The 14082-nt window shown below is 38.6% G+C and overlaps 1 protein-coding gene across 4 annotated transcripts in view; it reads right to left on the bottom strand.

The window, feature by feature from the left end:
- Nucleotides 1–544: 544 nt before the first annotated feature.
- Nucleotides 545–14082, bottom strand: part of SUGT1 (SGT1 homolog, MIS12 kinetochore complex assembly cochaperone) — an 83983-nt gene continuing 70445 nt past the window's right edge. For all 4 annotated transcript variants that reach the window (XM_063425954.1, XM_063425957.1, XM_063425956.1 and 1 more), the window contains exons 12-14: nucleotides 5141–5228; nucleotides 4056–4237; nucleotides 545–1322 (exon numbers count right to left, since the gene is read on the bottom strand). In XM_063425954.1, the coding sequence (XP_063282024.1) occupies nucleotides 1221–1322; nucleotides 4056–4237; nucleotides 5141–5228 (372 nt within the window). In that variant the 3' untranslated portion in view covers nucleotides 545–1220. The remainder of the gene's footprint in view (nucleotides 1323–4055; nucleotides 4238–5140; nucleotides 5229–14082) is intronic.

The following is a 14082-nucleotide window of genomic DNA, read 5'->3' on the forward strand; positions in this document are numbered from 1 at the left end:
AGTGTCGAAAACCCATTTTCAGAACTCAGACTAGTTTTTCCAAGTTTCTTTAGAATGTAAGCTCATGTGCGCAGGGCAACCCAATCTTCTTTAGAGGAAATACAGTATTAAACATTTCATAATAAATAGCAGCTTGTAAAGATATGTACTGTACACGTTTCATACAAGTGTAATTACTTGTTGGTGGTATTTGTAGGAATAAAATGTAATCCCATTTCTGGATTTTGATTTACATAGAATGTGTTTCTTATATTCGTTATATATTTTTGCCACACATACTGTATATGATAGAATGGTATTCTGCTTGTAGAATAATGTTTTAGAACCTAACTGAAATACAAAGAAATATATGATGGCATGCAGAGGTTTTATACCGATTAAAAGTGTAAATGCACTGAACGGTTATCTTCGAGGTATCCCTAAACAGCAATATGCACAAAACCGCTGCCATATTCTACATACATGAATTAGCTGTACATTCCAAGTTTCTAATGTTCTGCTATTTTATTATATATTTTTTTAAATTGCAGGCAAAGTAACTTTAAATATTACATCTTACATTTCTACCAAGTCATCTAGCAAGAAATGAGCCCCTTCCAAAGTCTGTGTTCTCCTGATTATACCTGTCCAATTCATCAAGTCTATTTTTTGACAAACGTAAGAGTGATATGAAATGAGCAACCCATTTCCGTTCACGTCAATCAGCAGTCAGTGTTTTCAACTTAATGTGCAAATGAAACAGGACATGAATTCGCATTGCTAATGTATAAATTACAAACTGCTAATGTGAAAATCTGTACTGGAATTAGCGATAAACATACAACACAAACTGAGCACAAGTAATAAACAACAACACTTTTTTGAAAAAGAAATTTAGATTTATATTTTGCAATTCATAAAAGTGAAAACAGTAGGCCATGTGAGAGATTTACAGCAGCTTGCCAAATGTGATTAACATTACCCCCACTCCCCTAATAAAATAGCTGGTATTGTGGACATTAAACATTATTGTACACAGTACTAGGCTGGCTGCTTCTCACAGCAAAATAGTAGATATGGTAGACTTCAGATTCAATACTTAGCAACATTTATTAAGAGCAATGAATGATGGCATTCTGATTAAAGAAATGGCTCTGAAAGCACACAATAGTTGTAAGGACATGTAAGGCTGAACAGCAGACAATGCAGATCTCAGATAGTGTGCACTCCCAAGACGTACATTAGAATTTCTTCCATTCCATATCATCAGGAGGATTTACGTCCACTTTCCTTTTGCCCACATCTGTCCAGTTGGTGCTTAGCACGGTTCCTCCAGACTCCATCTACAAAAAAACAAAGCAAGGGATATTCAGTTTTAGTGCAATAGCAATCTTCCATGACAATCTGTTAAATAAAACGCAGATAAATATTAGAACTAGATATAAATGACTAAAATAAATCAAATATTATAATATATTAACAAGCCATTATATTCAGCCTTCACATGAGACATCTGGGAGAGAAAGCAGACTTCCTTTTGATGCCCAGATTTATCAATCACAGTAGGACTTGTTATTAATATGGCAAAGTGTCTCTGCAGTGGGGGACGTGCTGCTAGTGGCTGGGGACTCTCATTCAGTATCAAACAGTTTGAAAATAGTTTAACACTGAATAATGGAATGGCGGTGGAAGATTAAGTGATTATGGTGCCTAGAGTGTTCCTTTAACAGGAGATATACTAATAACAACCTGCCCAATAGGATGTGCACCTCTACAATGAAAAACAGTAGAAGTAAGAGACAGATTTGTTATTAGAAAGGTTCTATGAAAATAGAAATCTGTATGAAATTTTGCTTTAAAAGGATAAATGAAATTTGTTTTCTCCTTGTGTTTCTTGCCCAGTCCCTTACAAAGAGAAAAAAATATATATATGAAAAGTGCTCTCTTTGCTCATAGTTAGTGTACACATTTAATAAGCACGATATAGGACTGTTTAAATAAAGTGAAGCATGTTATACCGTACAAAGTTATGAATACATTTCTAGTCAAGTTGAAATCACCCAATGGCAATGGACAAACTTCACTGGCTGAGAGTATTGGCAACAACAAAAAATGTTTAAATATACTGTGAAGAGGGAACAGCAGGAATAGACACCCAGGATTCTCAGGAGAGGAGAGTATCAAAGAATTCAAAAACTATTTGACTACTTATTCCTGTATGGTACCAGGACACTCTTGGCACCATAATGAATACAGTTGGATGTAAACTACCCATGTAATACTTAGACTTAAATCAGAGGGAATATTGTTAGCTAACATTTTTTAATTTAGCAAATTTCTATAAAGACCTGTTAAAAGAAAAACACTTTTAAATGGCTATTAGTTAAATTTTTTTCAGGAAACAGATCTTGCAGGATTTTATTGCAAAGAAAGATTATGTTAATTTCATTCCTGCATATGTTATTTTTCAGTCTAGAAGCTGGTGAAATTGCAGTCATGGGTAAAACGGTATTTCAAGCACAACATTAATTTACACCCATTTTACAAAGCGGACATAATTTTACATTTTCTTTCGCTCTTCTTTTAAAACTACCTTAGGATTCTGTGTGTTAAAATGTGATCAAAAAGAAATCTGACACAAAGGGATCATAAAACAAATGTATAACTTTGTAAATACGACCTGCCATTTTCATATATAATTTTCTAATCAATATTTAGACCCATTCAGCAACTTCCAGATAGACAGACAGATCAGTCTGGTTATTAAGCAGTAGCACATTAGTTGTCAGTTTAAAACCAGGTGAATAAAATTCCCTAGTCTATTCACCTATTTCTAAATTTACTATTCATGGAAGCAAGCCCCCTAGCATAATAGTCAGCTTTTAAACTCTCATGAGAGTTTAATATGTATTTTCAAAGTCTACTGCAAATTCAATCCAAAATAAAAAAAGAACTGCTTAACACATGCATAATTTATAGGTGGGCATCTGGGCTAAAAGTCTAGTGGATGATGTAAGAAACAATAATGAGTATTATTAATAAATGGTTTTCTTTCACAGTTTTTCAGAAAAATAAAATAGGTATAAAATAGGTGTAGGATATTTTGGATATTCCAAAAGACAAAGAGATTATTTATCTGCAGGCCTGCACTAAGTACTTGCTACATAGGTTTGTTTTATCTGTATGTAAGGAAAAAATATCACTCATGTCTACCAATCATATGCTACAATTACACTCACATATAACATTTTTGTTACTGGAATAACAGAATTTTAAAACAAGATACCAGTCACTATTTTGTCTAATGATAAGTCGCAGGTTGACAAAATTTGACAAAAAGGCAGAGCTCCGCCATCAACTTTTGTCCAACCTCAGCAGTCGTCAATGCTGAAAGCTGCAGATTTCAACATCAATCTATGGAGGCTCCTGGTAAATGAAGTGCCATGAGACGAGCTGAAAAGTACAGCAGGATGAAGATGGCGACATCATCAAAGGAAAGCTTGAGGTAAGTCAAACTTACCTTTTCCTGCACCTCGTGCCCACAGCACCCACTCCAGATCTGTCACTGTGTTACTTATCTTTGTGACATTTGCAAAGACCCCAAAAGTAACAGAGCCAGTTTAAATGCCAGGGCCCGATTCTTGCCCCAGTCCAGCCCTGACCACTTCAATAAGCTGTAGTAGGAGCGATTAAACAGTGCAGGCAAGACATTAATGAAAAAGAAACAAACATGTTTTTATAGAAAACTGTAGGGTGAAAAAAGCAATTTATGGAAACTTGATAGAAAAAGCAATGACAACGATTTATATTTTCTGTAGACAACAAACAATTGCATTGCACCGGAATGGGTGAACACTCAGAAAAGGCTGAAGGTTTAAAAAAGATTTTAGACAGACGTATACAAGTCTGTATATTTTGATAGATGTATAAGTATTGGACCATTTATTTTGGACTAAATGATGACTCTTGTGTGCTTTCGCCTTTTTTTAATTTGAAACTTTATTTCACTTGTTCTTTCTGTTGGTCTTGTGTTTGGATTTTTATACACCAGTTTAAATGAAATATCTTTCACTTACAAAGGACTTGTTCATTGCCCGCTTTACTTCATCATTTCCATCGGTGTAAATCTGCTGGAAGAGTTTGTTTAAAGCGGCATCCCCTTCAACTTTTTCATTTTTCTCCTCTTCTTTGATTTCAACCACAAGTTTATCCCAGTTCTTGGTATAATGTGAGGATGATGGGTATTTATGCAAGGAATCTGACAAACAAATTCTTGATTAGAACTGCATGTTTCAGAAAAAAATAAAAAAATAAATCTTACAGTAATCTACTACTATTTATAAAAAAAAAAAAAAAGTGTTACCACATAGGAGACAAAATCAGTATTGGTATTTACATTTCTATTGTATCAGGTTTTGATATTTGCTCATTTACGTGATTGGTACCACCATCTTTGCACTGTTCAGTATATCATTCATACTTTCCTATATTCTAAACTTGGGGAAGCCCACTACTCAGTTTTTGCTTTATTGGATCGGTTACTAGAGTTGTGGGACAATGCATAAGGCACTGCACCTGCTGTTTCTGGCTCTTTAAGCACACCTTGCTTTTACCTTTTATTTAAATCCGTTGACACCCACCTTCCACAGTTGGGACAAGGAAGACCTCATTCTAGAGATATGACGGATTAGAAAATAAATATAAATTATAATCTGTGCTGTCTGTTTAGAGATATCCTCATAGTTGAACAGTTGAAGGTAAATGAACACTAGCAGTGTGCATGGGTTTTGTAAAATAAAATTAAAAAAATAATCCCATATTGACATCTCCAGAGTTTGAAAAATCAATCACGGCAACCAGAGCAAACATTTTAAAATCCATTGAGTCTATAATTAAGTATCCTGCTCTGATTTTTTTTTTTTTTTTTTACTATTCTGCATGTTTTTCCTTCTATTTAATTTTAATAAAAGAAGGGTTTTTAAACATTTTCTACAGTCAAAGTGTGGCTTTGTTATGAAGAGCTGAAGCATATATATTTTTTCACATTCTTGCTTTTCAATTACTTGCAACTCCCACCACCACCACCACCACATTTGCTCTTATTAGAGTAGTAAAAACCAGATCCTGTTATTTCAAAATGCTTTTTACAGTAACTGCTTACCTGCGGTAAAGTGTTTCAGAAGAGACTGCTCCTGTCCCTCTAATTTTTCCCACCACATTGCCTCTGTTTTCTTCATTTTTATCTCAATCTAGAATGGGTGAAGCACAAAAGTCAGTTTAATAGTACATTCAAGCACAAACTGCCATACAGAGAAAGTATACTATTACGAAGTCTGTAAAACACTACTTTCACATTAGCCATACTGCCGGTGAATGGGGGTTTAAATATAAACCAATCTAAAGGGAACACAAGTAATAACACAGTCCTAAAGCAAAATGATTTGCCTTAGATAACGGACCACGTACTGAATCTCCATTCCAAAGTCAGAATTAACTCCAAAGCGAATGCTCATTGAGAGTAATAACAGAAAACAAATCTATGAACATTGTAAGCCATTAAAGGACCACTATAGGCACCCAGACCACTTCAGCTTAATGAAGTGGTCTGGGTGCCAGGTCCATCTAGGGTTAACCCTGCCTGCTGTAAACACAGCAGTTGCAGAGAAACTGCTATGTTTACTTTAGGGTTAATCCAGCCTCTAGTGGCTGTCTCACTGACAGCCGCTAGAGGCGCTTCCGCGCTTCTCACTGTGATTTTCACAGTGAGAAGACGCCAGCATCCATAGTAAAGCATTGAGAATGCTTTCCTATGGACTGGCTGAATGTGCTGGAGAAAGTTAAAATATTAACCCCTTCTTCCCCCTTCAGCCCGGCGGGAGGGGGGCCATGAGGGTGGGGGGGGGGGTGTTGAGTGTTGAGTGTTTGCACTGGGAGGAATCATGGCTTGTATTGCAAATAGAAAAAGCAAGTTATCCCACAGAAAAGAACATGAGAATTAAAAAAAATATATATATAGTATCTGTTTCTTAAACTTGGAGGCTGATCCCTGGAGAAGGACATTCAAAAAGCACCATGTGTACGCAGCTTGATACCTGCTGCCACTGGAGTTAGTGAAAGTGCATTATTGGGCCAGATCGTGTACTCAGCATTTGTTTCTATTTAGAAAGAGCTATATTTGCAGCCCATGATACCACTAACAAGCCTTTATTACAATTATCATCAAAAGGTGACCAGGCTCACTCCTGAAGTGTGGGTACCATAGAAAGGTCTGGGGGGAACTAACAGCAACCCCAGGAGTCTTGACAGTAAGGGCGCGCACGGGGGCTGCCGGTGGGCGGCACCCAGGGGTAGAGGGACAAAGAGGGGGAGGGGGCCCAGGGTTGAAGGGGCTAAAGAATATAGCAACCGCATTAGACCAATACAATACCTACGAACTAAGTTCAAAGGGAACGTATACATCTCTCACACACACACATGCGCAAAGACGAGAAAAACGCGACTGAAGTGCAACATAGTTACTGTTAATGTTTAAAATTATGTTTTTTTCTATGTGTATATAAACGTAAATACGTTGACGTCTTGTGCCACTGTAGAACCGAAATGCTAGACATGTACATATGACCTAATCTACACGTCCTTTCTGTAAAAAACAATCAAGCTTGGGTACACTGTTGATAGGCCTTTGCGAAGACATACTGTCACAGCTTAATACTTAAAATGCTGAAACGCTGTACCATTGCCATTCTGTTATGCTCGACAAGATGTACAATTTACCTAACCATGTCTTTCATTCTGTAAAAAGATATCCTGTTCCAACGCACTATAGACGGGCCTCTGCGCAGACCCAATGTGACTTATGCCACACATTATGTCAATGCAAAAATAAAGATTTAAAAAAAAAAAAAAAGGTGACCAAGCTTTAATTCTATTTTAGGATTTAAGAAGATTCTAGCGCAAAATAATCTCATTAACAATAAATCATCAAATAAAACAACTCCTAATAAAAAGTAGTGCAGAGGTAACCCGACCACCCCCCCAAATTTTTTTTAAAAAAATTCAAAACAGAAAACAATATGCAAAAACTTATGTAAAGATAATATGCCTTATATCTTGAGTAATAATATGCTTTACAGTCCAGTGGAGCAATATAGATGTCCCCATGCATCACCAAGTGCATGTTCAGACAGAAAATCATGGAGCCAGGAAATAAATAAAATCACACACATTCTATATATTCGCTGTACGATATACTGAGCTATTTATCAACATTGGACAGTTGTCATCTCTAAGGCTTACGGCTAATTGGCACATTACACAGATACTGAACAACAATGAAAGTCTAATATCTCTCACAGACCTGGTAATACAATATTATGGCACTTGCTTCTTTATGTTTCTCGTGAGGTACATAGGAATAGTCTGCATTTAATGGGATGTAGACATGTGGACCACAGAACCAATAAGACCAACATACATTATGTAGCAGAGGTCTGCGCAAGCAATCCTCAGTTTCCATTCAACAAATGGTTAAATTAATTTGTACAGCTCTCTGTGTTTGTTTTACTTAATAAAAGACAATCTCTGTGCAAATATTGCCCACGTGTGTTGCCCCTAACTTTATTTAAGATTCAATTACCATCAGGCAAAGTAATAAAACGGAGATATTGTTCTACACACAGCCTGGCACGTCCAATGTATTTAAGTGCCATCAAGTATAAGACAGCACCTACTCCCCACCAGTTAAACTGGTCAGTTCTTATATAAAAGGATAGCCATTACAATTACAATCATTGATACAGATCTCACTATGGCACTTGTTTTCAAGGCGTGCTGCCGTGGAAACATTTATACATGCAAGTGTAGCCTTCTCAGAAGTCGCTTTGCAAAAGGTCACTATTTAGAGAAGTATGCAGAGAATCACAAGTACAACCACCACTTCCTCGGGAGCCCTGTAGACCCTACAACAAAAAGCTCTTTGTAGCAAGTAATACGGGCTCCAATCTACAGCAAGGACTTGATGAAACGGAGACATGCTTGTTTGCAATTTAATATATACTTCTGCCTTTCTCTGAGCTAGCTGAAGGTAGAATTTAATTGCATTAGTAGTTTTATTTATGTATTTACCAATCTCCAAGATATTTCACAGTAATGCACAACCCATGATCTAGAATCTAGACCTAGTTCATTATATTGAAAAAAAAGTGCCATAGTGAGTTCAGTTATCTTTCTAATTCACTTAATTATTGAAAAAGATAACTGAAGAAAAAAAAAGTAACCATTTTGACAAAGAAAATAAAATGTATGCCTGTATATGTGTGTGTCTCTACAATTCTGCTGTCTTGTAGGTCACAATTTCAATTAAGGCTTGCGGTATAGACAAGGTTGTCACTAACACATACTGCAATTTAACTCGAAATTGTAATTCCAATCTGGCTCAAGTTTCAGCAAGAGACAATTTTCAACTGTAACTCTCCATTACTGTGACAAACCATATTAACTTCGATCACATTATGGGCCAATCTGATGAAAGACTCCCTGCATACTATATGCACAGGAACAAAATGGAACTCCACACACAAAGGGTATGTCCTGTTTTTTTTTTCATTTTACAAATAGAATAGAATATTGGCAATTTTATAAATTAACCTAGTCAATCAGACGACCAGTCCTGTTACTTCCTGGTTCTTTAGTCAAGAGGCAACAATTGCCCAGAGCACCAGCTTTGCAATTACCGTATATACTCGAGTATAAGCAGAGTTTTTCAGCACATTTTTTGTGCTGAAAACCCCCAACTCGGCTTATGCTCAAGTCAATAGTCTGTATTATGGCAATTTGCATTGCCATAATACAGACTGGGGGCTGGCAGAGCTGTAACTTACCTCTCCTGCAGCTCCTGTCAGCTCTCTCCTCCTCCGTGCCGGTCCGTTCAGCACCTCGGTCAGCTCCCAGTGTAAATCTCGCGAGAGCCGCTACAGTGGGAGCTGACAGAAGAGCTGCACGGACCGGCGCGGAGGAGGAGAGAGCTGACAGGAGCTGCAGGAGAGGTAAGTTACAGCTCTGCCAGCCCCCCTCTCCCCCACTGAACTACCAATGCCACTGGACCACCAGGGAAGGAGAGCCCCCCTCCCTGCCATATATCAAGCAGGGAGGGGGGACGAAAAAAAATATATAATACAAAAATAATTAAATTAAATAAAAATAATAATAAGAAATAATAATAAAAAAAATAATAATAAAATTGCCCACCCCCCACCAAGGCTCTGCAACACACACACACACACACTGCATTCTCATACACACACACACACTGCTCTCATACGCACACACACTGCACTCATACGCACACACTGCATTCATTATACACACACTGTAAATAAATATTCAATTAATATATTTTTTTTAGGATCTAATTTTATTTAGAAATTTACCAGTAGCTGCTGCATTTCCCACCCTAGTCTTAAACTCGAGTCAATAAGTTTTCCCAGTTTTTTGGGGTAAAATTAGGGGCCTCGGCTTATACTCGAGTATATATACGGTACTTCTCATTGAGCTTCATTTTAAAGTCTATGATTGGACATCCACAAAAAGTCTGGGCATTGCAAAGGCTGCAGACAAGATCTGAAGCGGCTTTTGCTAGCTGTTTTAGATATACCCCAATTACGAAATGCATAATTAAGTGCATACAGGTTTTCATTGTGGTGTAAAGACTAAGTAGTGATTTGTTTGTACTTGAGTGTCTCTCTAAAATGCCAAAATAGGCCTGAATTTCAGAAAACAAAACTAAAGGAACAACCCAAGCAATGTAGTGGTTATAGTGCCTGAAATGCTCTTGACATTTCCCGCAGTAAGGCATCAAGCGGGCTGTAGTGGATATGGTGGTTGGAGTGTTCTTTGTAAAGTAATATATCAGCTTAATAAATTAGTTAGGGTGCCAAGACACAGTCCAGGGTTTTGTATAACAATAAATTCTAGAGCAGAGTTATGCTTTAAAGTGGCTCTGTCACTATAATATAATCTTTATGAAATACTGGCCAAGACTACATTAAAATTTCACTGAAATTCTAATGTAATCCAGAGAGATCATAAAGCAAAGTAGGGACTCTACTTTGTCTTGAGATTAATCTGAGGTTGACAAAAGTTGGCAAAAGGCGGAGTTCTGCCATCAACTTTTGTCTAATCCGTGCAGCTGTCACAACCGATGGCTGTGGAATTCAGACATCAATCCTTAGTAATATGCAAATATCTTTGCAAGATCCACTTTAAAGTCACATCAATCAAAGAGCTGGGACTTACACTTTTCCTCTCTAGGGATGCACAACATGCTGACAAACAGTGGCTTTAAAGTACTTGCAAGTCCAAAAACTATCCCTGTCCCTGTGTTGATTGGTGTTGGGTGGGCAATCAGAGAGACAGGTGCAGTCTTTGGATTTGCAAGAAGTTACTCCAGGGGAATAACGCCTGCATGACCATCTATGTGTATGCTGACATACCACCTCATTGGTATGAGTTGGTATGCAAGCCAGGCAGTGCCATTTCTGCTTCTCTGATTGATGGGTTTTGTATGGGCTTTGTAGAACTGTGAACCAATTTCATAATGTACAAACACAAAAAAAAAGCACAGCGCTTACAGCAGTTCCAACAGCTCAAAATACATAGTAAAAACAAAGAGAACGTTACCTGCACTCTGGCCTAATTCCCTATGTACATTTAAACAAAATGGAGGCTCTTTAGTTTTATTCCAATGGCCATTTGAGTATATAAGCTCACCTGCCACATCAAGGCAAGCCTCAAAAGGTGAGTCCTACACTAGCCATTAGATATGCTGATATAAATCTCCAGTGAGACAGGAAGGGGTATTTAGGGGCAGCACCCCTTCCTGTCTCAACAGAGCTGATACCAGCAAGGTGATTCGTATGTGTTGTAGCTCTATTCAGGGTTAATAAGTATGTAGGGGTTTATAAAACACCCCTTCATGTCTCATTAGAGATGTTTACACTTTGTCTGATACCAGCAACGTTTATTGTATGTGTAGAAGCCCTATAAAGGGTTAAATGTGAATAGGTATATAAAATACCCCTTTCTGTCTCACTGGAGATTCTTGGCTGATATCAGCATATCTAATGGCTAGTGTTGAGGCTTGCCTTGACGTGGCAGGTGAGCTTATATATTCAAATGGCCATTGGAATAAAACTAAAAAGAGCCTCCATTTTGTTTAAATGTACATAGGGAGTTAGGCCAGAGTGCAGATAACGTTCTCTTTGTTTTTACAATTTCATAATATGTCAAATGACTGCCTGCAGGTACATGGTCTTAGTAACTTAAAGGACCACTATAGTGCCAGGAAAACATACTCATTTTCCTGGCACTATAGTGCCCTGAGGGTGCCTCCACTCTCAGGGTCCCCCTCCCGCCCGGCTCTGGAAAGGGAAAAAGGGGTAAAACGTACCTTTTTCCAGCGCTGGGCGGGGAGATCTCTGCCTCAGATCCTCCTCCGTTCTGCCCCGTCGGCTGAATGCGCACACGCGGCAAGAGTTGCGCGCGCATTCAGCCGGCCGCATAGGAAAGCATTTACAATGCTTTCCTATGGACGCTTGCGTGCTCTCACTGTGATTTTCACAGTGAGAATCACGCAAGCGCCTCTAGCGGCTGTCAATGAGACAGCCACTAGAGGATTTGGGGGGAAGGCTTAACCCATTAATAAACATAGCAGTTTCTAACCCTAGCTGGACCTGGCACCCAGACCACTTCATTAAGCTGAAGTGGTCTTGATACCGGAGAAACTGACGGAAGCGAAGCACAGAGAGATGGACACAGGTTTCTTCAGGAAGGAAGAGATTCTTTATTGGATCACCGATCGGGACTCAGAGGGACTAATGTCACCAAAATACAGCAAGTTCTGAGCCCCGGACAATAGTGCAGGCTCCTTATATAGGCACATAACTCCTCCCATATTAAGCTCCACCCGCACATTCTCTTGACCAATCAATACAAATAAGAATTAACTTCCTGCTTGACCGCATGGCTTGTCCAGCACAATGGAGGAGGGGAATACTACATCCTGTATTCTTGCACATGCTCCGTATACTACTGATCGTATCTTGCCTCGTGCAACCAACTGATCGATACGTCAGCATATGCACGTACACATGCCACGTGGTAATCTCGGCCTACTAAATTTATTTTTACCGAGATTCCACCACAGTCTGGGTGCCTAGAGTGGTCCTTTAACTCCTTCAATATGCTAATGTTGTTATGATGCCTAGCATATCACTTTAAAGTACTTATAAAGAAGCATTATGGACCTGATTAGCATGTGTGGTGCATGCCACACGTGCATCCAATGCTTTCCTATGAGCTGCAGCATCACAAACACAAATTTTACTGTGTCAGTGCAGTGGAAGCACCTCTAATGGCAGTCAGACAAAATGGCAATGCTTTAGCTTGAAGGATTAAACATACAGGACCACTGCACTCAGGCCACTTCAGTGAGTGCTCTCGGTGACTTTAGTGTTCCTTTAAGTAGATGACCGCATCGTACGAAAACAATTTTTTTTAATTAGGCCTCATTCGTAATAAAATCAAGCAAATTCATACTTTTCATTATGCTTCATCCTGTAAAGAAAATAGCACAAAAAGGGACATATGGTTTCTAACATATAGAGGACCTTTGGTTTAGATAACTTTCTGGGGAGGAGGTGCACTGGATTTCTACCCACAGCAGTTAGGCAGTCCTATAACTCAATTTCCATAATGCAATAAAGCCCATGCATACTGGCACTACAACCACATGTAAATTGGACCCTAGCAAATCAAAACTACTGAAATTCATGTTTATCAAATGTGAGAACATCAAGTAACCAAGGAATGCTTTCACCAACACTGAAGGAATTCATAAACCAACAGCTACCAGAGAGGGCAAACAATGACGCAGGTGACACACTAGGGACGGACAAACATACTTGTGTGAAATAAAGTCATCGCCATATAAACCCAAAGTCACAGTAAAACCAACAATATTTTTAACACCAGCAATGAAAGTTTAGATCTAAGTACTGAAGCAACCAAGACATTTTCCGTATACGTATCCATAACGATCTACAACATTCCACACACCCAGGAGGTTGCAGGTCTTCACTTCACGGATCACCGATTTGTTTTCAGTCTGGAAACACACTGCATATAGGAACAGTGAAGCAAGTCCATGAACATGTGGATTACCAAGATGTTTTCCACTTTCTCTGCTTCTATTCGAAACCTTTACGGACCAGGAAAGATTCAATTCCACATATACATCAAAGACTAAAAACTATGCATTCAAATATTTAAAACAAACAAAATACTCTTCTATAAAACTGAATATTTTCTATTTTCTTTTTTTAATTTCCCCAAAAAGATTTACACTAAATTGGGTCTGTGCACCTGGTTTGTGGTTTCATTCATAAGCATCCTTTAACTCAACACGAGTAAGACAATAGACGAAGATCCTAATAAAGAAGGGGCTCGTTACTGGTAGTTCTAGGATATCTGTAGATCTCTCCCCCAATGCCAAAGCAACAAATTATGCACAGAAACAAATCATAACTAGCATAGGAGAATTTTACATACAATTCTACAAAAGTAGACAATCATAAAACAAGTGATGTCAAACCTTTAGAAAATCCTACTGGCTTGATCCAAATGACCTTTCGTGGTGGCAACTGTTTAATGAAGTGTCTGACTACTCCCTATTTTTTTTTTTATCCGAGAGCAGTTTGTAGCTGTTTTCAAGCATGTCCAGATGTGCAACATAAAATGTAAAGTTTTGGGGGAGGAGCTTGACCACCAGCCTGAACAGACGCCATGCTTGCTAGCTCCTCCGAGCAAAAATCGCATAAAACGACAGCAGGGACATTGGCACAATGTTACAAAAGCCTGCACAGCCCAAACCCGCTCCCGCAGAAACCCTTCGGCCAACTACCCATACCTACCCAAACGAGCAAACACTGCCCGAACACCCGGTGGCCACACAACCAATACCGCCTGAAGCCCCCACCGACGACTAGACACGATCTGAAAGTCTTATTGGCAGATTATCAGAAAATACTAGCGACAGAACCCGCTCCC

Source organism: Pelobates fuscus, chromosome 1 (genome assembly GCF_036172605.1).
Source record: "Pelobates fuscus isolate aPelFus1 chromosome 1, aPelFus1.pri, whole genome shotgun sequence".
Lineage (NCBI taxonomy): Eukaryota > Metazoa > Chordata > Amphibia > Anura > Pelobatidae > Pelobates > Pelobates fuscus.